The 23,634-nt window shown below is 46.0% G+C and overlaps 1 protein-coding gene and 1 long non-coding RNA gene across 8 annotated transcripts; one reads left to right on the top strand and one right to left on the bottom strand.

The window, feature by feature from the left end:
• Window positions 1–216: 216 nt before the first annotated feature.
• On the bottom strand, window positions 217–18,284 carry LOC112426259 (uncharacterized). 5 transcript variants are annotated; one of them, XR_011626092.1, is made up of 6 exons: window positions 18,110–18,284; window positions 12,239–12,360; window positions 7,705–7,775; window positions 6,810–6,944; window positions 2,383–6,134; window positions 217–911 (listed from the first exon to the last, which is right to left on the bottom strand). It is a non-coding gene; the product is annotated as an uncharacterized lncRNA (long non-coding RNA). The 5 variants fall into 5 exon arrangements; XR_011626091.1 differs by lacking the exon at window positions 12,239–12,360 and having other exon boundaries at window positions 18,110–18,283; XR_011626093.1 differs by lacking the exons at window positions 7,705–7,775; window positions 12,239–12,360 and having other exon boundaries at window positions 18,106–18,283.
• Window positions 18,285–18,396: 112 nt separating this feature from the next.
• On the top strand, window positions 18,397–20,526 carry LOC105479385 (spermatogenesis-associated protein 8). Of its 3 annotated transcripts, none has more exons than XR_011626089.1 (4): window positions 18,397–18,718; window positions 19,097–19,207; window positions 19,568–19,674; window positions 19,909–20,045. XR_011626089.1 is itself a non-coding variant. In XM_011737326.3 (4 exons), exons 2-4 carry the CDS (start codon window positions 19,125–19,127, stop codon window positions 20,028–20,030), a joined length of 312 nt encoding a protein of 103 aa, XP_011735628.2. In that variant the 5' UTR covers window positions 18,402–18,718; window positions 19,097–19,124; the 3' UTR covers window positions 20,031–20,526. The 3 variants fall into 3 exon arrangements, 1 of the variants encoding a protein (XP_011735628.2); XR_011626090.1 differs by having other exon boundaries at window positions 18,398–18,714; XM_011737326.3 differs by having other exon boundaries at window positions 18,402–18,718; window positions 19,097–19,203; window positions 19,564–19,674; window positions 19,909–20,526.
• The last annotated feature ends 3,108 nt before the right edge of the window (window positions 20,527–23,634 follow it).

The raw sequence follows: 23,634 nt of genomic DNA, 5'->3' as shown, positions 1-23,634 counted from the left end.
ATCCCATAAAGTCTACTTTTTTTTTTTTTTTTTTTTTTTTTGAGATTCCTGTCTTGCTCTGATGCTCAGGCTGGAGTACAGTAGTAGCACCATCACACCTCACTGCAGGCTTGAACTCACACACTCAAGCGATCCTCCTGCCTCAGCCTCCCAAGGAGCTGGGACTTCAAGTGTGTGCCACCATACCCAGCTTTATTGTCTGTATTTTTCTGAGAGAATGGAAAATAAAATTTGAACAAGCTTCTAGAAAAATTATGATGCATTTGGCCAATTCAAAATGATGCATTGTCTTAGAATCTTAGACTCTTAAGTGCTGGTATTATTTTTTTTTTTTTCAGAAGATTGATTAAATATTCACTTTGCCAGTACTTACTAGCCAATAGATTTTTAAATTATATTATGCATGAGATATCTCAATTTCTTAATAATTTAAAGAAACTATAACTCTTTTCAATATATATCCTGTTGGATTTTGAAGAGTTGGGATTTGGAGGTTTTATATAAAGTAATATTTTTTCATTCTTAAAACTAAAAAGAAATTATTATTTCAAATAGTTTTATGGACAGTAATGATAATTTGAAATATACAAATATTGGATTTTAATTTGGTTTTGTTTTGTTTTCGCCAGTGTAGTATATAAATATCATTAGTGCAGTTTTACCAAATTTCAGTATACTACTCTCTTGACCATCTGTTAAGTGTCTATTTAATGCACAGCTTTCCCTGAGTTCATTTAAGAACATTCTGAATAAAAGTGTTTACAGATAACAATTAGAACAGGACTGAGTGAAGTTTACTGTGAAAATCTGGGAATTTGGATACCGGTCACTGGAGAGTGAAAATGGAAGGCTTGTGCAACATGCTTCTGGCCTCTTCTCTGGGTTCATAGTAGGAACCGAAACTCTGGAGACTGCAATTAAACAAAACAGGGCTACAATTTTTCACCGAAGGAGTATGATTACATGCACTCAAATGCAAGCTCACAACTGGCTAGTTTGCAGCTTTGAGAAGTCATCTCAAAATGGACTAATACTCCTCTTAATGCTGCAGAACATCTCTGGCCCATTTCCCCTACCACTAAAGGATATTTATTAAGGGCCTCACACATATGCGATGACACTCAGTATTTTGCAAAGCCTATTGAAACACTCATTGGAGGCATTTTCTTGTTACTACTGCCCTTGGGGACTTTGATTTATGCTGTTTAGCCATTGTCTTGCTGTTTGGATGTTTACTAATGACCATAATCATCATCGTTTCCTCCAAATGTTGCCCATAAGCCATGTTTTGCTTACTAGAAACTTTTCTTGAACTTACTACGTTATTGCTTCAATGAAAGGTTTACAATGGAGTTAATTTATTTTAACGTACCTACGAAAGACATTTTTTAATTCTATGTCAGTTCCTCGCCCAAATTTTCATAGCTTATCTCTGATGTGATTTCCTGCTTACTGGATCCTCCTCCCCAGTCCTGACTCAGTAAATAGTCATAGAGGATTTCTGAGATCCCTGAGTCCAACAGAACTTTAATTTGTATTTAATCTCTTCAGCAGAGCTGAAAAGGCTTTTTAGAAAAACCCTGAGCACAACTACTCACCAAAGACATTGCAAGTATGGCAGGTTTAGCAGTTAAAATTCTTACTCCCCAAAAATATACAGATTCAAGTGATGCAACATTATTTACTTCTTTTTTCTTTCCTTTTTTAAAAAATAAAATCTGCCTCTGAGTTCCTATCCCTTTTAGCATAAGCAAAATTTATCATCACTTATTTGGGGGTGCCCTCTTTTTTCTGTTCCCGTTGCGCAAATGTCTCAGAGACTATACAAACTCTGGTCTCTGATCACAGTGAACACTGCTGTTCTAATGTTTGTAACAGGCACAGTTCACTGGTGATGGGCACAGGAAGTCAATTTCCTAGACCCCCAGGGTGTAGCTTCCCTAAAGCCATCTCTTGGCATCCAGCCACCCTGAAGCTATCTCCCCCTGAGGCCCGACCACTCTCCTGCGGCACCATTAGAGTGATGGGCCATGACCCTGAGGCCCTGTATTAATTCTCCCCAAGTTTATGGACTACCACCCCAGCTTTCTTCTGCTGTTGTCTCTTTCTTTCACGCCCCCCCCCCTCTTTTTTTGCAGATAATTCACTTTATCTCCCCTCAGTGTACCCTTCAATATACAGTCTTTATTTGCATTCTGGAGTTGAATTAGGAAAATATGTTAAACCAGTTTCTTTGTTTTGTCTTATTTACACCTTGGTAAACAGCGTTGTTCAAAACAACTTCACGCAGAGCGTGCCAGCTGTCCTCAGACCTAAGACTCAGCAATCTCCCCTCAAACTCCTGTGCCTAAGTTCATGATTTCTAGTTCCCTTCTGCTTTACCTTTACTAAGGCTTCAGGAAAAAAAACCTTTCTTCTCTGCACGTCTTTTCTCCAGTTTCATTGGTCTACGTCTTGTTCTTTCTTCTTTTAGCTATCCCTCGAAATGAGTGTCTTTCAAGTCTCATATATTGAAATCCTTGCCATTGCCCAGAAAGTAAGCAGAAGTAGTTATGCATATATTCAGCATGTCATAGGAAAGTATGTGTGTGCATGTGTATGCGTTGTATATGTGTGTTCATGCATTGATTCAACAAACATTAACTGAGCATCTACAATGTGCCAAGTTTTCTAACCCCTGGGAATAGATGAGTGAATAGGTAGAGTCCTTGCTCTCAAGGAATTTACAGTGTTTTGGGAGAAATCAAAGACAAAGAAATGATGAATTCCCAGCCACAGAGATAATCAGGGGTGCCAGGGGAGTCTTTGGAGTGAGCCTCTCCCAGCCCAGGGGAAATTCCAGAAGACTTTCAGAAGAAAGTCAAGACTAGGGTACATTCCAGAGGATCTCGTTCCAAAGGAGTGAGAAGAATGGTGGCGAGGTGTCTATTTTAGCAGAGCCATAAATATGTGGCTAGGTCAACACAGAGAGAAAAGTAGCCTTTCAGAAAACTCCAAGTGTTTCCTTAACACATGCTGCTGTGAGACTAAAGGGCAGGGCAAGTGATAAAGGAAATTTCCACTAACCACTTACAAGACCCAAATGCCCCCCCGCCCCACCTCCAAGAAGAACTGAGGATGTAAAATCTTCCCTGTGATGCAATTTCTTGCCTTCCCTCCTTTGGGTGAAATCTTGGACCAGTTCCAGACTTTTTCCGGAAACTTTCATGTAATAACAAGTCCTCGAGTCAGTTTTAGTCATAAGAGAGATCCATTTCAGTAACTGAGATACCAAGTCCTGTCCAAGAGTCAACACTGTGAACTTCATTTAGCGCGTTTTCCCTCTCTTCAGTAGTGGCTATGGTGGGTACTCACAGCGGGAGATGAGGGTGTGGTTTGCAGTTTTGAGATTTGTTTCTTTCTCCTCATCCCTGCTGGCCTTACTGTGGACCCCAGCATTGAAGAATGGAGAAGTGGATTAGTTTGCCCTGATCTGGCCGTGGTACATGCTCAGGGCTGACCCTTACCAGGGCGCTGTTAAGTATACCTCAGATTGGCGCCCTGAGCACATCTAATTGCACCCTCCCAGCCGTGGGCAAATCTGTCCCAAGGTCGGCAATTGCCTCTTCTTTTTCAGTCGAACACTCCTCCTTACCCCCACCACTTCCTTCCTAGAAACTCTCCTGGATGGGATTTAAAAATGGCTCCTGGTCAGGGCTTCCCCTTGAGTGGCAGGTCTGGTCAGTGCCACACAGCAAACATACTGGCTGGACTCCCTTTCCATAGCGGCACAGCCAGCCCCCATGGAAACCAAATCTTTCTCTGCCTGACAGCCTCAGCCTGAGTCTCCACTTCTTCCCCTGGGGTCAGATATCAAGACACTGTGCCTGGAAAAATTCAAGGGACAGATCCATCAGCATTCTTTGTGGCCATTCTTCAATATGAGTTTCTGGGGGACACACTCCTCTTTCTCAGCAAGGAATACCAAAATTACCTCGCCACTTCAAGACATTTCTTCAGAAAAGTCTTTTTTCTTTTCCAGAATTCCAACATTTTTAGTCCGTTCATACCAGTGCTGAACTAAGGTTCACAAAATTGGTATTAATGCCTGCCTTCTTTGTAAGTCAAGTTCCTTACTTTAAAAGATAGGAGAAATTTCCCATCTATTTTTCTTTCTTGGCTTGTTAAATCACAAAGAAAACAAAACAAGAAACCTTTTTAAATATCTTGTTATGCATGACATGTATATAAGAAGCTTCAGCTTTATCTTGGTAAGGGAGGGACTGCTAAATGTAATAGTCTTGAGTGTGTTAACAAGGGCATGAACCCTGATCCAACAGGCATATTCTTGATGCTCTCTGTTACTTCCCCCACCCCGATCCCTCCCAGCAACCACCCCTAAGAGGAAAGGATGAGTTTCTGGTTGTCAGCTCCCCGAATGCTGCCCCCAAATAAGGGACAGTGTTAATGAAATCAAATTAGACTGGGATAAGGAAGAGGAGTGGAGACTCGGACACAGCATGCCACAGTCTGAGCCTCCAGCATATCACCTTCCTTTCTTCTCTTTATTACCTTCAGCTCAGTTGGGTCAGGCCCATGATTCGTCTACAGCTGGGGTGAAGGTACAGAAATAGGTTGGGGTTTAGGTGAAGTGAGGAAGTGGTGGGCATACTTTGGACCTTCAGATCCTTCATGCTCTTGTCACAGCTACCTCATCTGGCCCCTATATGTTCTCTGGATGTACCTTCTCTGTCAAATCACATTTCATGTCCCTTTCTAGGAACCAAGGAATAAAGAATGCTGCCCCAGGCACTGCCCTTTGGGGAAGACAATGGCCTGGCATGGCTGACAGCACCACCACCTTTGCGTCTGTGCTTCTTCCTCCATCTGTCCAGGAGCCTCCCTTTTTGGGCCTCTGCCATCAAATTACATTTCCCTGCATTACTTTTTTTCCTGCTCCATCTTTAGTTTTCTTCTTCTATGTTGCTATCTTTTTTTGGCCATCATATCTTTACATTGTCTTTCTAGACATCTGAAAAAAATTGACTTCTCTGTCTTCCTGTTTCCTTCTTCCTAGTTTGTCTGTTTGCCTCTTAGTTTGTTCATTTAATATCATTTTTAGACAGAAAGGGATGATTGGAACCTGAATGGCCAAAGGGACTGAGGACAAAGCTCTGATTTTTTATCTTGCCCAAATTCCTATCCTAAGGGGTCTGGGGAGTCATGCCCTATAAGCCATAAATCTCATCAGATGGGTTTTATTTGACCCTGTGTATCGTGACTTACTTTCCAGTTTGACTCTGGCATAACAAGGAAGAAAATCAAAGTATTTTACCCCAAAATATATTTTCTTGCTATACCTTGAAATTGTCCTGCAAAGTCTCTTGTGGGAAAAAATCCACATTCTATAGAGAATCCCCTTTCCCCTTTGTTTTCCTTCCTTTCTTTCTAGATCCAGGAGATAATCAACTAAGAGCCAGGCACCCTTTTAGGTCTGATAAAAAAGCATTTTACAATCTGCTCTCTGTCTCTGAAGTCTGCTATCTGCACGATTCCTCTGCACAATAAAACTTGGTCTGCACAATCCTTTACCTTAACCTGAACATTCCTTTCCATTGATCCCAGGTCTTCAGATAAACTCAACCAATTGTCAACCAGAAAATATTTAAATTTACTTACAGCGTAGAAGCCCCTACTTTGAGTTGTCCCAACTTTCTGAACCAAACCAATGTATTTCTTAAATGTATTTGATTGATGTGTCATGCCTCCCTAAAAATATATAAAACCCAGCTGTACCCCGACCACCTTGGACACATGTTCTTAGGATCTCCTGAGGGCTGTGTCATGGGCCATGGTCACTCCTATTTGGCTCAGAATAAATCTCTTCAACTATTTTATGGAGTTTGGCCATTTTTGTCAACAGGGCAATGTGAGAATAGAAGGAAAGGGACAGGGCACCATTTTGCCACCCTAGAGGCAACTGGTTCAACCAGGATCACCCTGCCTTTGAAAAACATGTGGAAATCTCATTTTCCCACTTTCTCAGATGCCCCAGCCTCTGCTTCTCCCACTGCCATCACTTGCCATGAGAAGAATGACATCTAAAGGGGAGTTCCCTGTTCATCATCCTGACCATCTGGCTCTTTCTTCTCCACCTGGGAATAGAAAGAAGTTATCCACTGTCACCTTCTTGAACTCCACTGTGATTTGCAATTCCCGTAGGATGACTCCTTAAGGGACACTCTGCTCCCTGACTGACTCCAGCCTCCTTTCCCGCAATCCACTCCTCCCTACTCAAAAGTGACATTCTCAGTGGGGGAAAACAAATTCTCAATTGAATTTGAGTTCTCAACACTACCAGGAGTTCAATATAAGATAAAGCTCAATAAATATTTGCCAAGTAAAGTGATTTTCATCAATGAGTTTAGATAAAGAGTTCTCAAGTGTTTTCATGTATCTATTAAGTAAGTCAGTGGAGAGTCAAGTAAAGCATGAAGGAAGGATAAGAAAACCTGAAGACAAAGGAGAGAGACAAGTAGATGAGCACTGGGACCGGTGGGTTTTTTTTAGGACATGAACCCTAAAGCTGGAGCAGTTTCTCTGAAAAGTCTGAGACTGCTGTGGGTTTTCTACAACTCTGTGCCTGCACTGCTCTGGGCCCTACAAAGGAACGTGTCTCCTGCAATAAACTCATCAAGACCAATTCCAGGTCCCAGCTGAAGGAAAATCTGGGCCTAGCTTTTACACTTGGTTCAAGAGCTTTGACCTGAATTATGATGAGACCATTTTTCAAGCAGTGCAGATTGTTTTGTGGTTCCCCTCTCTCTCACCCATATCTTGTCATGAAGAAACCTGGTTCAGGCTACAGTTGAAGTCCTCTGAAGTTGAGTTTGCCATCAAACAGTAGTTTAGTAAAATTCCTGAGAAAGCAGATATCCTCGTGTGATTTACTCAGTAGATGTTTACTGAAATGGGAAGAAGGTTGTATTCTAGGCCTTATGGTGGATGACGGGAAAGCAAACATAACAAGCTTCTACTGTGAAGAGCTCTTCTTTGTGGCCATTGTATCAAGGCTAAAAAGTCAAGGAGAAACAGTCCCCAGCACTTCAGTGCTCTTGTTTTGAAGACTTGGTGAATATAGCAAAGCATCTTCTAACTTCACCTGTCTCCCGTCCCTCCTGCTGCCACTGGAAGAGGTTCTGTTGGGATGAGCACAGAGGCTTGGCTCTCCACTCCAGAGCACAGGATTAGGACCTCACACCAAGCCAAAGGCCAGTGATTGCAAATGAAGCAAGCACCTCATTCCCTCACTGTACTAAGGTGAGACAAGTTCCTGAGTTCAAGAGCACTTCACTGGATGGTGTCTAGTGGATACTAGACACCTCCTCCTGCCCTAAGTAGGGCAAGGGGCAATGATGGGGACCTAGACCTTGGGTAGCATCCAAACCCATCTGCAGAAGCATCAGCTCTGAGTTAGAATAACTTATTTCAAAAGCTGAAGAGAGAAATTTTCTGGGGATATTTCAGTGGCCCCAAGCAATCTAATTTCATCCGACCACATTTTTTACTCCTTTGCTTCCATGTGTACCAGGAACCTGCCTGGGAGTGGGGTTTGTGATGACTGTGGGGCACATTTCCAGCCTTTTGCATATCTTTCTGGCCTCCACACCAAAGGCCAGAACCCCTTTTCTCTTCCCTGTATCTTTCAACGCTTCCCTCATTTACCTTTTCTTTGCATTCCCTCATCCGGCTCCTTTCTGAGTGCTTTCCTCTATGGTTTTGTCTTTCTGCAGGAGCTGTGAATGTGTGGGGAGAAGCATGAGCATGCTAGGGACAGATGGTGGGCTCACCGGGACAGAATATTATAGCTAGAGTCCCGCTTCTGCCCTTTGCCCTCTCTGAATCCCTCCAGGTCTGTCACATGGACACCTCTGTTCCTGCCTTCTGCTGGCATTCTCTATCTGTTGCTTGCCCCCAGTCTCCTTATCACTGCTCTACACTCTGGATTTTCTCCTAGGGGAAGCAACCAGTTCTTTTGTTATTTTTCTGCTGCTGTCACTCTTTGTTATTTTATTTCTATGTCTTGTTCTTTGTATGTATCTCTTTGTATCTTTCTATATAGCTATCTCTCTCCCTACCTAGCAGATTCTCTTTCCCTAGTGGGGCCATTGTGGCTCATCCATTTGACTTTTTCTTTCATAGGAAGAACAGGACCCTGGGATGGCTATGGCGGGGTTAGAAAGCAGGGGTGGAGTTGGACATCAGTGAGCAGCTTCCGGGCTGGGGGACCTTGTGCCCTGGAGGTGGTGTTTCACTCCTTGGGTCCCTTCTGGTCTTGCCTTTTCCTTGATCACTCTTTTTTCACTTTTCCAGTAGCCACCATTTGGTTTGGAGACATGAAACCAAACCTTCCGACACTCACCCCACGGGCTGTCTGTCTGCTTCTAGCTGGGAACTCTGATAATGAGGTTTCCCTCTCCAACTGTGGACCCCATTATTAGAAACACATCCGGAAAGGCTGACTCAGTCAGGGAGTATCTATCTACTCTGTCAGAAAGTTCCTTCCCAAGAACTTCTCAAGCCCAACCCCAGCCACTCACAGACTAGAGGCTTCAAGGATTTTTTCCATTTGCCATCTAAGAAATTGACTCCCTATGTTAGTTTACAAACTCAACTTCACCTCTAATGTCTTGGAAGCTACTGGACGCGATTTTACAAGATTGCTTTTAGAGGAAAAAACACGGTTTCTCATTCATTTTTGAGTACCCAAGACTTATTAGAGTATGTGCCTGGCACTTGAGCTTCCATGGGTGTGTTTTGAATAACATTAAATAGTAATGTCCAGTTCCTAAGGTGCTTTATGGGTATGAGTGACAATGATATCCAAGAGTCCCAGGGGCAGAAATGGTAAAGAGTCCAGGATGTAAAGGTCTGGACAAGAGTGGGGAGAGAAGAGGAATATAAATCCATGAGTTCTAGAAGGAATTGCATATTAGCTTGTCAGGTAAGGCATGGCTTCAGTGTGTCAGAACCATCTGCAATGGAAGAATTCTAATAGATCCCAGGCAAGTGGAAGTCAGTGAGTTAGTGGTGGCAGGAATTCCCAGACCAGGCTTTCCCAAGCAGGTGTAGCCAAAACTACAGATCAAGACAAGTCCCATGAGCCCTTAATGAAAAAAATAAAAGGTACATATTAAATTTATGGATTAAAAAAATTCTTGTGAAAAAGAATAGAGTCCACAAGCGCTCGCTTCAAAATAGGCATTCTCATTTGCAACACAAAGTCCCATTAGTAAAGAGATGTGGGTTTCCCAGGAAACTCAGGGCTCAGTATGAGTAAAGTCTCCTGACACAAGAATCAGTCCAAAGAAGTTGACTGGGAATGAATTGGGAGTGATCAAAGCCAAGAACCAGGAAGATGGGGAGTAATCCCAAGTAAAGTGAATAATGAAATAAAAGGGTGATGACTGGTTCAGACCACCAGAGCAAGGCACTCTTATTGTTTTCAGAGACGGAGTCTCGCTCTGTCACCCAGTTTGGAGTGCAGTGGTGCAATCTCAGCTCACTGCAACCTCCACCTCCCAGGTTCAGGCAATTCTCCTGCCTCAGCCTCCTGAGTAGCTGGGACTATAGGCACACACTGCCATGCCTCTATCTATCTATCTATCTATCTACCTATCATCTATTTTATTTTTCATATTTTAATAGAGACAGGGTTTCACCATGCTGCCCAGTCTGGTATTGAACTCCTGAGCTCAAGCAATCAGCCCACCTTGGCCTCCCAAATGCTAGGCAAAGCATTCTTAACAGCCTAATTTTGCCTTGTCTTTCTAAAAGAAGCTCTACTAATGGTCGTTTGATAATTTCCTATAGCGTAAAAATGAGGTTATGCTCAAGCTTTTGTTGGAAAGTCATTCTTCCTCCTACCTTGGGGCATGCAGCTCACCCTACTTCCTATATGGATATACATCCCTTCCAGGAGTGAAAAAAAACTCAAAGTTTGGCCCTAATTGTTATTGCTCTTCCTGGGGACAGTAGGGCCCCTTTGGTTTTGGGAGTGCCTATTTTGAAGGGAGAGTTTGTGGGCTTGGGTCAATCTAATAATTTTCTCTTCAATGCTGAATCTGGGATATGGCCTGGCTTAGAACCAGGTAAGGATGAAGACCTCAAGGGAACAGCCCAGAGGATGGAAGCCTAGTAGCTGGCCTCACAAGGACTTGAATTCCTTTAACCACTAGCCACTCCCCTAACTATAGCCCTCTTTATCTGCCCCACGCCCTTGCCTCCAACCTACACACACATTCCAAAGTGCGAGCTGTCAGAGGGCTAACCGGGAGCAAGCCCTAGCCCCTCCCTTTGGCAAAATGCCCTCTTTTCCTTTCCTCTCCTCTTAGGCAGCCTTATCGAGGCTCATTCTACATGGAGTTCCTCTCCCTCAGAAACTTATGCTGAGGATCAGAAGGGGGAACAGGCAAGTCAGACAGTGATTTGTTTTGAAGTGCCTCTGACCATCGTGGTCTTTCATTTCCATCACAGTTCTCTTTCCAGAGCAAGACTGGACCAAGGTATGCATTCCTGGACAAAGGTTCCTGGATCCCCATGTCCTTGACCCAGCTCTGATGCCCCAGACCCCACATCCCCCTTCTCTTCCCTACTCTCCCCTCCCTTCCCCTCCTGTCCTTTCCCTTTCCCTCGCCTCCCCTGCACTCCATGTCTGTTTTCTTCAGGACTCTGCTGCTCTCTGCTCTTGCTTACTTTGCCTTGCTGCAGGACATCCCGGATATCCTGCAAGAGCAGGAAGCAGAATTCGTCTGTGTTGGTCTATGTTAAAAATTTTAATTGTCTACAGCATGACAAAATAGGTACCATGAAGAAAGAAAGGCCTATGGACATTCCAGGGAGAGCAAAGCAAAAGCAACCTCTTTCACCTGATCTATTGCTTGAGTTCAACCTCATTAGACAGATTGTTCTCATTGCTGCCTTCCTTCTTTCTTGGAAGGCTCCACAGACAGGAAAGGGATGGTCCACAAGGCACAAATTCCTGACCCATCATTTCCCTTCTCTTGGTTTTCTAGTCTCCACCTGGAAATAGCAAAGAGTTCCTGATCCAAGCACTGTATTTCAGTCACCCAAGACCACAATCTTGGAAACCTCTGCCCCCCTGGGGAGTGAGAGCCTGTTTCATTGTCATGTGCTACTCTGAGGACAGGCCAAATATCTCCAAATGCATTTCCATTAAAGAGATTGCCAGGCCTTGCAGTCTTTTACTATGGCTGCCTTGATGACTCTAGGGTTCTCTCCTAGGCATCAGGGCATGGGGACATTATATTGCATTTAACATGGGGCCACAGGATTGCACACTTGATTGTCTGTATGCCCCCTTCACATTGGGAGCTTACTGAAGGCAGAAGGTTCTCACAGGGCAAGGATGCAGATCCTTCTCTAACTTAGCAAATTCATCAATGGGATGTGTGGGCTATCCTAGTAAGTCTCTTGAAGTTAGCTGGAGTCAAAGGGCACTGATGAAGGAAAAGCCTATCAGAACCAGACTAGTCCCGGGCCCTAGACTATAGGTTAGGGTATCTTGGTTATTTAATTATTGTGATTTGGACATTCTTGATGTCTTCTGCTTCTCTGAATTCCCATTTGCAGGCTTAGTTTGTTCTCCTTCTAAGAGAGTTCTGCCTGGGACCCGCTTAGAAGGTTTCTTGAGGCTGCCTGGGCTTTGGAAGGGAATAAAGTGATAAACATTCTGGGCTGGGCTTTCGCAGAAGTCAGGAAATCACCTGACCATGAATAACCACCCACTGTCTGAAAAGTAGTCAGCCCCTGACCCTGGTTCTTTTTCATTTTGTTAAGAAATGTCCACTACTAAGCTTAAACTTTCTTTGGGGAAGAAACTCATCCACATGTCTTCGCCTTTCTGCTTTTGAGAAAGTTTAAAGCTCTTTGGAAAGGAGAGACCAGATAGGAGGAGGAAGGACTAAAGGGCAGAAGTGGGGGGACTTCCCAAACAAGCACAGAACTGTCCACCAGGCCCATCCAGGCTGGAAGTGAGCTATGACCAAAGCTGTCCAGAGCCTGCAGGGCAGGGCTGTGAGTCCCTGGCTGCTGAGGGGTAGCTAATGAGGGCAGCAGCAGGAATTGGGTCTCTAAAGGCTGAGCACTTGTCTCAGGTACCCTGTGTGCCGCCATCACCCTCCATCTGCATATTTCCTCCAAAAAGAATCCCTACAGATGGGGCCAAGGATCAGCTAACCTGGCGACTTTGGGAATTGCTTGACTCAGAGGATAGTAGCAGTGTCATGCCCAGCCAGGTCTCTGCTCTCTCGCTTCTTTCTCTCTTCTCTTCAGTCTTCTTAGTTAATTTGGGCCCTACACCTGGCCAGAAGGTAGCAAGATAATTGGTAGCCACGGAGATGAGCCACTCTAGATAAGGCAAGTAACCTGTATCTCTGAATCACAGAGAATACTGGTGGTTCTGTCTCAGGAGAGACCTGTCTATCCCTTGTCCTTCCTCCACTGAAAATCTCTAATGACTCAATTTCTGTCTTTTTAAACCATGAAATTTAGAGGAATCTGACTCTTCCCCTGGAAGACAGCCAACCAAAGGCTCACTATGCCCAACAATTTCATATTTTGGTCTCTGTACTTCTCTCTTCTTCCCCTATAGCTATGGCTCTCTGCCCCTCTGGATGCCTTGTTTCCACTTTTACTGTCTCTAATTTTGTCTCTGATCATATCTTCCCCACTACTGTTTTTGTTCTCTCTCAGGGGGCTTTATCTCCCCCTGTCTCAGTCCACAAATATAACCCCAGAACCTCTGTCTCTGTCTCTCCAAGGTCCCGAGGTCTCTAGGCGTTTGAGTTAGATGAAAATGCCCTCCTTTGGCATTCCTTCTTTGTAAAGAATGTGTTGGGGCTCCACAAAGAGTGACAGCAGAGAGGGGTTCTGACCCCACGTCACTCCTATCCATCCTCAAAGCTGAAGGGAGGACACCTTCTCTCCTCCCCATGCTATATCTAGAAAATTGCAATGAAACACACGCATTACAGAATTTACCATTTAATCATTCCCCAAACCTGGCTTTCTAATCACAAGGAAGCAACATGTGAATGATACCCTTGAATGATACCGTAGCCTCACCCCCGCTCCTCTTGGCCCCCTTCAGGATCCCCCGAGACTCCCATTGGCCATCATCTGGGCTGTCCCATCTTCTTAAGAGCAGCCCACCACCCTCTGCCCTTCAACTGGGAACACAAAAGGAGGCAGCTTCCAGACACAAGCCCAGCCCCTACAGCACTGACCTCTCCAAAACCTGGATCCTGGGGCCTTCCCTGCTCCGCCTCCCCTAGTCCTGTGCTGGTCGCAGGAAGCATCTGATGCTTGTTCCTGATAAGCCCATATGACATCATCAGAACCCTTAAGAGATGGAGTTTCCAGAATTTCAGGGCACTCTCCACATTGGACATGTAGCCCTGAAGATTTCTCCTGGTCCTTAAAATGCCAGTATGGCATAAAGGCAGACAATGGGATTTGACATCCCCAAAATCTGGATCATGGAGGCTTCCCTGCTCCTTCTCCCCTAGTCCTGTGCTTGTCTGAGGAAACCTCTGAACCATGTCCACCCAAAGTAGTGTCTCCTGTAAGACCATGAGACCTTGATGGGCAGAGGCCTGCTCACTCCTTGCCACCCCTAAAATATTTTCTAATTGAAGATGTTTTCTAGTAACATTTTAGCTACCTTTCAATCTAAAGTTATTTTAGTTCCCTGTGAGGTACAATAGAAGAGATAGGCTATGAGGGCTTGATATCTGAAGTCTAAGGAAGGCCCCAGCGAGCATCACCAATACCCCCTCCCCATGAGGACCATATCTTTCCTCAGGATGCAGTGAGCTACTTAAAGTTAGGGACTATGTGCCACTCTCTCGTATCAAGGCCAAGTTAATAGCTGTTCGTATTTTATGTCTCGTATCAAGGCCAAGATAATAGCTCTTCAGTGGACAATACATCAGTGAATGGAGACATGACTGTGGAGAGTGGTGGAATGAGAAAGGAAAAGAAAGCAGGCCGGCTTTGTTTGTTTTGGTGCCAGGTACTCAGGCAAGTCATGAGTGGCAACTTCTGTGAGACTTTGGCTTGCAGTCCAAGATGACCTGAAAGTGGCAGGTCACTCACGGGTCAAATACTCAAAGCAGCTGATCCAGAGCAAACCACCTTGGGAGCCAAGCTGAAGAGCAGCCCTCAGCCTAACCTCGTGGAGCAGACTACTGCTGCTTGCTTCTTGAACTGAACTGTGATTTGACCATTTTTCAGGCACCCAGATCTCATCCTGAGACCCCCCTTTTTACAACCACAACTGCCGCAGGGGAGCTTGTACCATCTCTCAGCTCTGGTCTCTTTGGTGGGCCCCTTCATAGGCAGAGCTCTCTGGGCAAGAGCAGTTGGGGAGCCTCACTCCACTTGAGGGGTCCTCTGGGTCCAGGACCAACCCTTCTCCCTATCCGTGGGGTCTAGGGGTGCAGAGAGGGCCGTGTGGTGGCACTGACTCTCAATGGCAGGGCTTCCCGGGGACTGGCTTCGGATGCATATCATGCAACTGCTTATCCATGTAGTTTCTGGGCACAGAGCAGCCCAGTCCCTCCCCAGACAAAGGGCCACTCCTTTCCCAGCCTGCCTGCCTAGGGCTGAGCTAGGGTCCCTTGTATCCTCCACAAAACTGAGCTTCCCAGGGCTGCCTGGGAAACTGGCTTCCTCTCAGTGGGAAACAGACTGTAGTTAAGATGCAGATCTTTCTGAAAGAAAAAAAAAAAAGGTATGGGGCTGCGAGCATCTTCTCCTCAGAGTCAGCTGTGCCTGGTCAGGCAGGGCAGCTGCTGGAGGGATTCCTTTAACGGTAGGGGGAAGCTCCAAGAACCCTTCCCAGAGACACCTGGATAGGGCTGGGAGGTGGGAGAGAGGCTCAAAATCACATGCCCTGTTGCCCGTATGGGCTTGGGACTGGCCCAGGACAAGGGCCAGTTGTCATGCACTCCTTGTAAACTAGGGATGAGCTTTGCCCCAAGGGACGTGGGCAGCTGGGGCACCCTCAGCCCGTGGCTTCTTGACTTGGCCACTTCTGTTTCTCTTCATCTGCATTCTGTCCCCAAGAGAGGCATGACCCCAGAGTTAGGGGCAGAGGGACGAAGCACAGACCATATCCCTGAAGCCTTCAGGCTCAATTCTCTTTGGGCGAGGTCCAGCCAGTCACCTCTTCCTGTGCTGTTAGCCTTGTCCTGACCTCACTCTGACTCTGGTTTCCTATGGGACACTCTCTTCTTCCTCTGCTCTCCTTCCTTCTTTTTTGACACCATGAGGTTTTTCATCCTGACTCTTTGCTCTGCTCTTGCTGTGCTCTTTCTCTTTCTTCAGATATAATCTCAGCATTTACTTTTCTGTTTCTGCCCATTTGTCTCTCCTGAGTTGGGAGTCCTGTGGATATTTCAGACTTATCAAATAGCCCTCTGTTTGGATGCACTCCCCAGCAGTGATAGCCCAATACAGGGGCAGCAGGGAGTAGGCAGGCTGTCACTCCAGCTGAGTCATCTTCCTCCTTTCTCCTCCTCAGGCCAGGCTTTCTGGTGGCAAGGAAGCACCACCTTGGTGATACTCCAGTGTCACTCCACCTCTTCGTGGCCCCTTCCAGGAACCCCCTTCCCCCGCCAGCCAAGACTGCATTGACCATCATCTGGGCTGTCCCCATCTTCTTGGGACCCATCCTGGACCTCTGCTCTTCAACTGGGGACACCAAAGAGGCAGCTTCCAGTCACAAGCCCAGTCCCTGTAGCACTGACATCCCCAAAATCTAGATCCTGGGGGCTTCCCTGCTCCCCCTCCCCGAGTCCTGTGCTGGTCTGAGGAAACCTCTGAACCATGTCCCTTATAAGTCCATAAGGCCATCAGAACCCCTTCAAACCTGAGGTCTCCAGCATTTGGGGGCATTTTCAATGGCTGTCTTTGAGACCCCTCCCGCTGTATCCTAACTCACCAAGTAGTTTTCTTTTCCCTGATATCGGTGCTGCTCAAGGGATGGACCCCGATTAATACGTGTGAGTATGTTTTGATTTTAGACTCTAAATTCCCGAATGGGCAAAGAACTTTCTGGTTTCCAACTTCCTATCTGCCTGGTGAAAAGCAACAAATATTGACTCCCCTGGAGGATTTTTTGATGTTAACTTCCTCCCAGTAGCTGTATTTACCCATGAGAGCAGGGACTAAGGGATGTGTCTACCTAAGCCATCCGCCTGCATCCTATATTTCTCTCTTCATTCTCAGCATGTCAGTCTGCCCTTTCTCACTACCCAGGAAGGTACTTGAATGCAGGAACTTTGTCTCATTCATTTTTATATCCCCTCTGCCCAGCAAAGCTCAACAAATATTTGATAAAGCAATGAGCTTACAGATGGGTGAATTCCTGAACAAATATCAAAGGAGAGTGGCAATAGGGAAATGCAAAGGGAAGTGAGTGGTGTGGTGTCCTGTCCAGGACACCACCCCTGCCAGGATGCCTGGCAGTTGGGTCTATTGAACTTTGATTTACCTAGAAAGGTTTTAATGGACCTTCCCCACAAAATCCTTTTCTGCTGGCTCTCTACATGTGTGAGCATGATCCAACAGCAACACCACAGTTAGATGCTCCAGAGCCCTGCCTGAAGAGAAATCCTACATCCATCTCCTCCTGCTTAGTAGGGGAGCACTGAGCAATTTTGGGAGCCATTTATTTCCTTCCTTGGGATCACACTTCTTCCCCAGATGTCTGATTCTGGTTTTCATCTGCAGCAATGGCCTTCATCTCCCAGGGCACTGGGACCTGAGATAGCAGAATTGGCCAGCAGGAGGACTATGTGAGGGCTTCTCTGGGTCCAAAGTGAGTTCCCCAACCCCCTGGGATTGGAGGAAGGAAAAGTAGAGGTGCTCCTGCTAGGGTTTTGAGAGCAGCCTCATGGGGGCTTTTGTGAGGAGGGCATGCCTTGGCACCCCCCTCTCCTGGCTATTCTGTGCTGTATCCACTAGGCTTTAAGCAGCCCCCCCAGAGGAGGCAGCCCAATTTCCACCTGGGAGCCGTTTTTGAGTCTCCCTCACACCTGAGCTTCCCTGGACAGGAGACCTCGGCTAGAGGAGTCCGGGAAGACCTCAAGCCTGTCCCTTTCCCCTAGGCTAAGGTACTAGATGCTCAGCCCTCCACCATTATGAGGGTGTTTCCCGGCCATTCAGCTGATCACTGTTAAGCTATCATTTCTCTCTGGAAAGGATGCCCAAACCCCATCCCTCTACTCAACCTTCCTGGGTTCTATTCCCTTGTTTCTGGGGCAAGGCTTTTGGAAGGGTTGGAGGGAGAGGGGATGAGGGGACAGGAGAAGGACACTTTGAGCTTTCTGCCCTCCTCCTGTCCTGCCTTAGCTGGCCCCCTTCAGTTCCTGTCTCCGGCCTCTGACTGGAATGAGAAGAAAATGTCTTGCACGTCCCAGGTCCACCCTCCAACACTGGCTGGTCCAGTAGGCTGTTTCTTCTGCACTTTGACCCTGGTTCCTGATTCTACCTTCCCCAGGTCTCCACCGTTCCACCCTTAGCTTCCTTCTCCTTGCCACCCAATTCTTCTTGGCTTCCCGTCACTTCCCCTCTCTTTTTCCTCCCTGCCGCTATCTTGCCAAAGGCTCTCTCCTGTCTGTGGTTCTACTTGATCTCTGCAATTTTTTCCTTCCCTCCATTCACCCTGGACCTTTTGCCCTCGTGATTTTTCCTTTCCTCCTGTGTATTTGTCTCTTGATGACCCATTTTCCTTTCAGAGAAACTGAAGCTCAGATAGGTCGGGGGTAATGGCCTACATGAGAGAGTAGGACTTAGTAGACAAGGCCTTGCATCCTTGCGGCCCTGCCTTCTGTCTCGTCCCTCTTCCTTTTTGTCTTGGTCAGCCGCTCAAAGGCTCCAGTTCTGCGTCCAGCAGGGGAGCCCCTTGGAGGGTTCCAGAGTCCACCACTGCACACCCATCACCTTCACCCACTGCCTTGCTGTAGCAAACCTGCAGCCACTCTGTATATTGTATATGTATATTTATCTATCTGTATATAGATATACAATTTCAAGAACCTACTAAAGGAGGAAGCCTCACTGCTATGCAGCCTGACAGGTTATCAAGTGGGTCTCTTTGAATCCCTTTTCATTTCTAGGACAGTTAGGAACCATGAGGTGCCCCCCCTGCAGACCCCAGAGCTGCTGCCTTCCCCAGGTGTGCAGGAAGTTTGTAGGAGACTGGGACCCTTGGCTGCCCAAGCTGCCTCCCCTCCCCCACCCGCCCAGTGGCAGTTGTGTCCGTTGGGGCTTCCAGGGCAGCCCACAGGGTTCCAAGCATGTGCTAGCAGTTGCTTTTTAGAGCACCCACTTCACTTCTCCCATGTAGTACCTGAGTGCAGGACTCTCCTGAAGAAGGGGCTTCTAAATGGCCAGCCCATGCATCTTGTTCAGACCAGGCTGCTCCATCCCTGCTAAGCCCAGGGATCCACTTGTGTGTCTTTCTGGGATCACTGCCTTTCGTGGCAGCCTGGGCCTCAGGGAAGGAAGGGCACGAGGAGCAGCCCTGGCTGGGATGTCAGGGGCCTAGGAAAATTCCTGCCTCTACCAAGAAATTGCCCCCTCTTTTCAGAGGCTGCCTTGTCCTAGATATCTGATGTCCCGCCCTTGCAGTTTCCAACTCCAGATGTAGGTCTGGCTCCTATTAAGCTACAATTTCTTTGTGGGAAGACAGTTATGAAATTGCGGCATTCCTAAGTCTCTTAATGTGAATTGTCAGAGCCCCTTCAGACCAGTGACTGGGGCCGGGCATGAGAGGCAGGTGGTAAGGGCAAGAGGAGCAGCCCCTGTGCGCTTGGGCAGGCTGGAAGGGTTGGAGAGAGGAGCTGAAAACACCCCAGATTTCCCAAATGGGCTCGAAGAGATCCCAGCCCTGAGGTGCCTCCCACTCAAGTCAGAGATGAATTTTTCCCAAAATCCAAGTCTGTGAGGCTGGGTCACAAGCCTCTCACGCAATGTGGGCTCCTGATGCTGACGGGGCGCCCTGACATCCCTGTGTTCTCTCCTGCAGAACCTCGTCGTGACATTTCCCAGAAGCCATGACATGTCCCTGCAGCTGGAGGCCTTTCAAGCGTGGCCCAGGAGGCCTCAAAGGCCTGATGCAGCCTGCAAAGGAAGGTAAGTAGGTGGCAGGGCTGAATCTGTGCCTCAAAAGCCAACACTCCAGTTACTTGACTTCCTCCCTTCTCCATTTCCTGAACCTGGATGGGTGCTGCCAGGGATGAGACGGAGGACCCCATTCATTTGTTAGGAGATCCAGAGTTCAGCCTCTCCAGTGCCTTGGCTGCCCTCTTCTTCACTCCCAAGTGCTGCTCGTGCATACTTACTCATTGCTCCCTTTCCCTGAGACAGTGCCTATTCTCCTTTAAGATGTATAAACCGGAGGAGCCTCTTTGGTGATAGCTGCCCACTACTGAGCCTCCTCCCTTCCTGCAGCCTCTGCCCTCTCCAAGCTCACTCTTGCCTTTCTTATCCTAGGTAGCCTCCTGTCCTTTGTCTCTATTTTTGCCTTTGATCACAACTTCTCTCCTGTTGTCCCTTTGGAATGGCAGCATCATTCTGCAGCTTCTCGGTCAGCATGGGTTACAGGTTTGTGACGACAATGATGCATGCTGTCCCCATAGTGGCTCGATGGGCCTTGGACAATCACTCATGTACCCAAATGTGTCCTCCAGATAATCTTTCCTCTGTGTATACAAAGAGAGAGTGTTTAGGGAGCACTGTTCTCCTCACCCATTCTCTCTGTTTTCCTCTCCGTCATCAGAGATGTCTTTCTCTATGTGCCATTCTGCCTCTAATTATCCCCTTTTTCTTTGTTTACAGAGAAGAGCTGTTCTCACGGAAGGATCCAAAGGGCTCAAAGGCGAAGGGTGCCATCTGCTTCTCCGCTGATTCAGAAGATAAAGAGGAGAAGTGTCCTGTTTCATCCATATTGCTGGTCCTGATTTTTCAATAGTGTCCCTTACCCTGAAGCTCTTCCATTGGCCATCATGGGGTTAGCTAACAGCCCAGGAAACTGGTCTCTTTTCCTTTCCCCTTACCACCTGGAACTCAACTGGAAAGGGCAATCAGATGACTCTATATCAGGCCCCACCACCTGGTCTTTGAAGTTTCTGTCCTACCAGTGCCACAGCTCCCTCTTCCACTTCTGAGCTACCTCCAAAAAAGGCCATCCTCAGCAGCCTAGTTATGCTCATCCTGGAATGCTGTATTCTGGATGTCTACTCAAGGCCAAACCCCAATATTGCCTTTTTTCCCCTATTCAAGGCCAAGGCTAGGCTCTCTTCATTGTCTCCATTTCTCTTTCTCTAGAGCTCCTAGAGGGCCAGACACTGTTTCTCATATATTTCTGGATCCTTGGAGCTTAGCTCAGAGCTTGGCATACATGCCCAGTGTGAACTTTTCTGAATAAAATAATTTCAAATGCTGTATACAAGATAACTTTTTTTTTCTGAAATATATAGAGCTAAAAGCAGCTGAAAGTAAGCTTGGGGGCCATCCTGGTGTGCTCAGGGAGAAAAGTGAGGGAGATGAGGGCCGTGAGACAGGCATGCATGTGTTCAGAAGGGGATTTAAGGACCAGTGTGCCTACTGAGGCAGAGTTAAGAATCAGCACACACAATGCTGACCTCGAGGGCACTTCATCAGTTTCAGATTCACGACTGTTATAGATCTTGAAGCAACCTATCATGGGTGGTAGTTGTTGCAAAAACACTGGAAAAAGACAAATTTCATCAGACTGTGATCAAAAAGGAATTTCTCTGCCTAGGTAAGACTCTAGGAATTGTTGTGCGAATAGAACTGAGATTTTGAAATATTTATCAACCTACTGTCTCTATGCACCTTTATGCTATACTATTCCATTTCCATTTTGCTCAGAGAGATATATGGGCTAGGTTTCTAGTTACAGATTCAAAAGCAAATATCTTAAAAGCTATTTCTGAATCTCCAACTGCACAAGTTTCCAGGTAAGATTAAAAATGAGTGAATTAACTTTTGCAGTCAAAAATTCTGTGTGTCTGTGTGCTGGTGCAGGGACATGCACACGAGTGTGGGATTTAAGCTTGTATGTGCCAGTATGCTGGATTCAATGCACTCTACACAACTGTGGCCACAATGTTGCTACCTCTGTTGCCTCTCCTACTAGAGATTCTTCACAATGGTGATGGCTAAACAGAGTACGATGTTGAAAAAGCTGTGAACATCAAGACCATGGAAAGACAAAAAGAACATAGAGATCGATGAGCAGTGACTGACATGGAGGGCCACTGAGGGCTGTGGAGTCAGTGTCTTCCATATCTCCGTATCTTCCCTGTTGTATCCCTCTTCCCTATTCTCACTGCCAGTGTTTGGACTGGGACTATCGGCTCTTCTGGAGCCTTCTAAACCTACTCCCCCATCACTCTCCACACTTTCCCCAGATTGGCCTTTCTAGAACTTGCATATGACCAAATGCCTTACAAGCTGCAAGCCACCTGGGACTCTACACTGCTCCTGCTCACTGCCATGCCAGTCCTTATTTTGTCTCCTAATTATCCTTCAGGTCCAGCTCAAGTCTTCCCTTTCTTGTAGGAATGATTAGTTTTATGTATCAATTGGGCTAGACTGTATTATCTACTTATTCAATTGAACGTGGATCTACATGTTGCCAAGAGGGAATTTTGCAGATGTGTTTAATGCTTACAATAAGTTGAACTTTCATAAAGATGATCTTGGATAATCTGGGAGGACTTCATCCAATTGAGACAGAGTGGAGATGGGGCTTACTTCAGCTCATCACCACTAGAGCATTCTTCTATGTATTCCCACTGATCACAAAACCCACATGACTACCTCACTGCTAAGAATTTCAGGAACTGGCCTTAGGAGATAACCAAGGTTGTGGCGTGTCCCACCTTTGGAAAGAATGCTGAACAATTGATTGACAGCCTTGTTGTTGCTGGTCAGACCACCAAGTTGCCCAATATTTAAGTTAGCCATAATTACCAGATAATGCCAACTTGCATACTGTACCCCCCACCCCCCACTGACTTTGCCCAGTCCAGCCTACACACCCCACCCCTGATGTCAGTTCCCATGCTTGCTTAATAAGAAAGTTCAACTGGCACTTTTCAGAGAGTTGAGGGAATTCTCCCTCTGTCTCTCTTTGCTGCCCTCCTTATGTCCGGGCATCAGCTCTAATAATGTCAAAAAAATAAGTCATTTAGGAGTTATATATACCAAGTGTTGATGAATCCAGATGATGCTTTTTCCAGTTTTGCAAATGACAGTATATCAATTAGGTTTTCTAGAAAATACAGAACCAGTAAGGTAGATAAATGATAGATAGGGTGATGGATAGATTGGATAGATAGATAGACAGACAGACAGACAGATAGATAGATAGATAGATAGATAGATAGATAGATAGATAGATAGATAGATAGATAATAGACAGATGATAGATGGGGTTTTATTTCGAAGAATTGGCTTACACAGTTGTGGGGTTTGGCTGGGTAAATCTTAAAATTGTGGGACAGGCCAACAGGCTAAAATCTCCAGGCAGGAGCCGATGTTGAAGAATTGGGGTAGAATTTCTCTTTCTTCCCAAAAATCTCATTTTTCTCTTAAGGCCATTCAGCTGAATGTGTTCCTAATCAGGGGTTCTTGGACTCTCAATGCAATATCACACTCTCTACATCATACTCTCTAAATTAATATTTGCAATGATGGCAGAGCAAGCATGGATTTTGTGGGTCTTAGTCTACAAAGTCAGGGGTATCGGAAGTATCACATTATTTTCTTTCCACTTCCCTCTGCGCATCTCTGCACTAGAAAGGCAGGACATTTTGTCTCAGTCACAACAGGAGTCGTCCCCTTCTCAAAGGTTTGCAAGGACTTCTGGATCTCAAGGAGCCCTAAAGTATTGAAAAGACCCCTCCGGCCATTTGTCTCAGGAGATTGGCATAGTTTCTCCAATGCTTATATTCCAACACACATGACTCCATGGTCAGTGGCCTTGGAGGCAGAAGTGCTGCTGACTTTGTGTCATGTCTGGGGCTGTCCCTGTGCCCTGGGGTCCAGACTTACTGGTGAACCACACAACTTGCCCTCTCTGTGGGCTCCTCACCTCTACCAACACCAAACTGGCTCCACCTTGCATGCAGGGTCCACTGACATTTTCTGCTTAATTGTCTAGATGGAGTTTCTTTCTCCTTTAAACCAGTTAAGATAATCCTTCTCTTTCCTTTTCTGGAACAAGGAAGCATCATCTCTTTTAGAAATTTAAGCTTAAGCTTTTACAAAAGTCAAAAGAGCTACTGATTTTAAGTAGGTCGCTGCAACAATCCCTGCAGCAAGAAACCCCAAAGAACCTGAAAGATCAAACACAGATTGCTTAATAAACTGTGGCGATATACATGATTATTCATCCATCTTCCCACTAAAACATCCATAAGACATTTTAGAATAATAGCTATAAAAATGGTAGTGAGATCAAGTGAACTTTTCTCTCCACGTATTTGCCCATATTTTATACATGTTTTATAATAAACATATTGTTTTGGTAAT

Source organism: Macaca nemestrina, chromosome 7 (genome assembly GCF_043159975.1).
Source record: "Macaca nemestrina isolate mMacNem1 chromosome 7, mMacNem.hap1, whole genome shotgun sequence".
Taxonomy (NCBI): domain Eukaryota; kingdom Metazoa; phylum Chordata; class Mammalia; order Primates; family Cercopithecidae; genus Macaca; species Macaca nemestrina.
The sequence above is the reverse complement of the archived record's forward strand: the minus strand, read 5'-3'. Positions and strand labels throughout refer to the sequence as shown.

What these genes read in the sequence shown, in the direction of transcription:
- LOC105479385 (XM_011737326.3), top strand. Translation starts at nt 19,125, where the DNA reads ATGACATGTCCCTGCAGCTGGAGGCCTTTCAAGCGTGGCCCAGGAGGC. An exon ending in GATGCAGCCTGCAAAGGAAG is followed by an intron (nt 19,204 to 19,563) that starts GTAAGTAGGTGG and finishes TTCTTATCCTAG; the next exon opens with GTAGCCTCCTGTCCTTTGTC. An exon ending in TCGGTCAGCATGGGTTACAG is followed by an intron (nt 19,675 to 19,908) that starts GTTTGTGACGAC and finishes CTTTGTTTACAG; the next exon opens with AGAAGAGCTGTTCTCACGGA.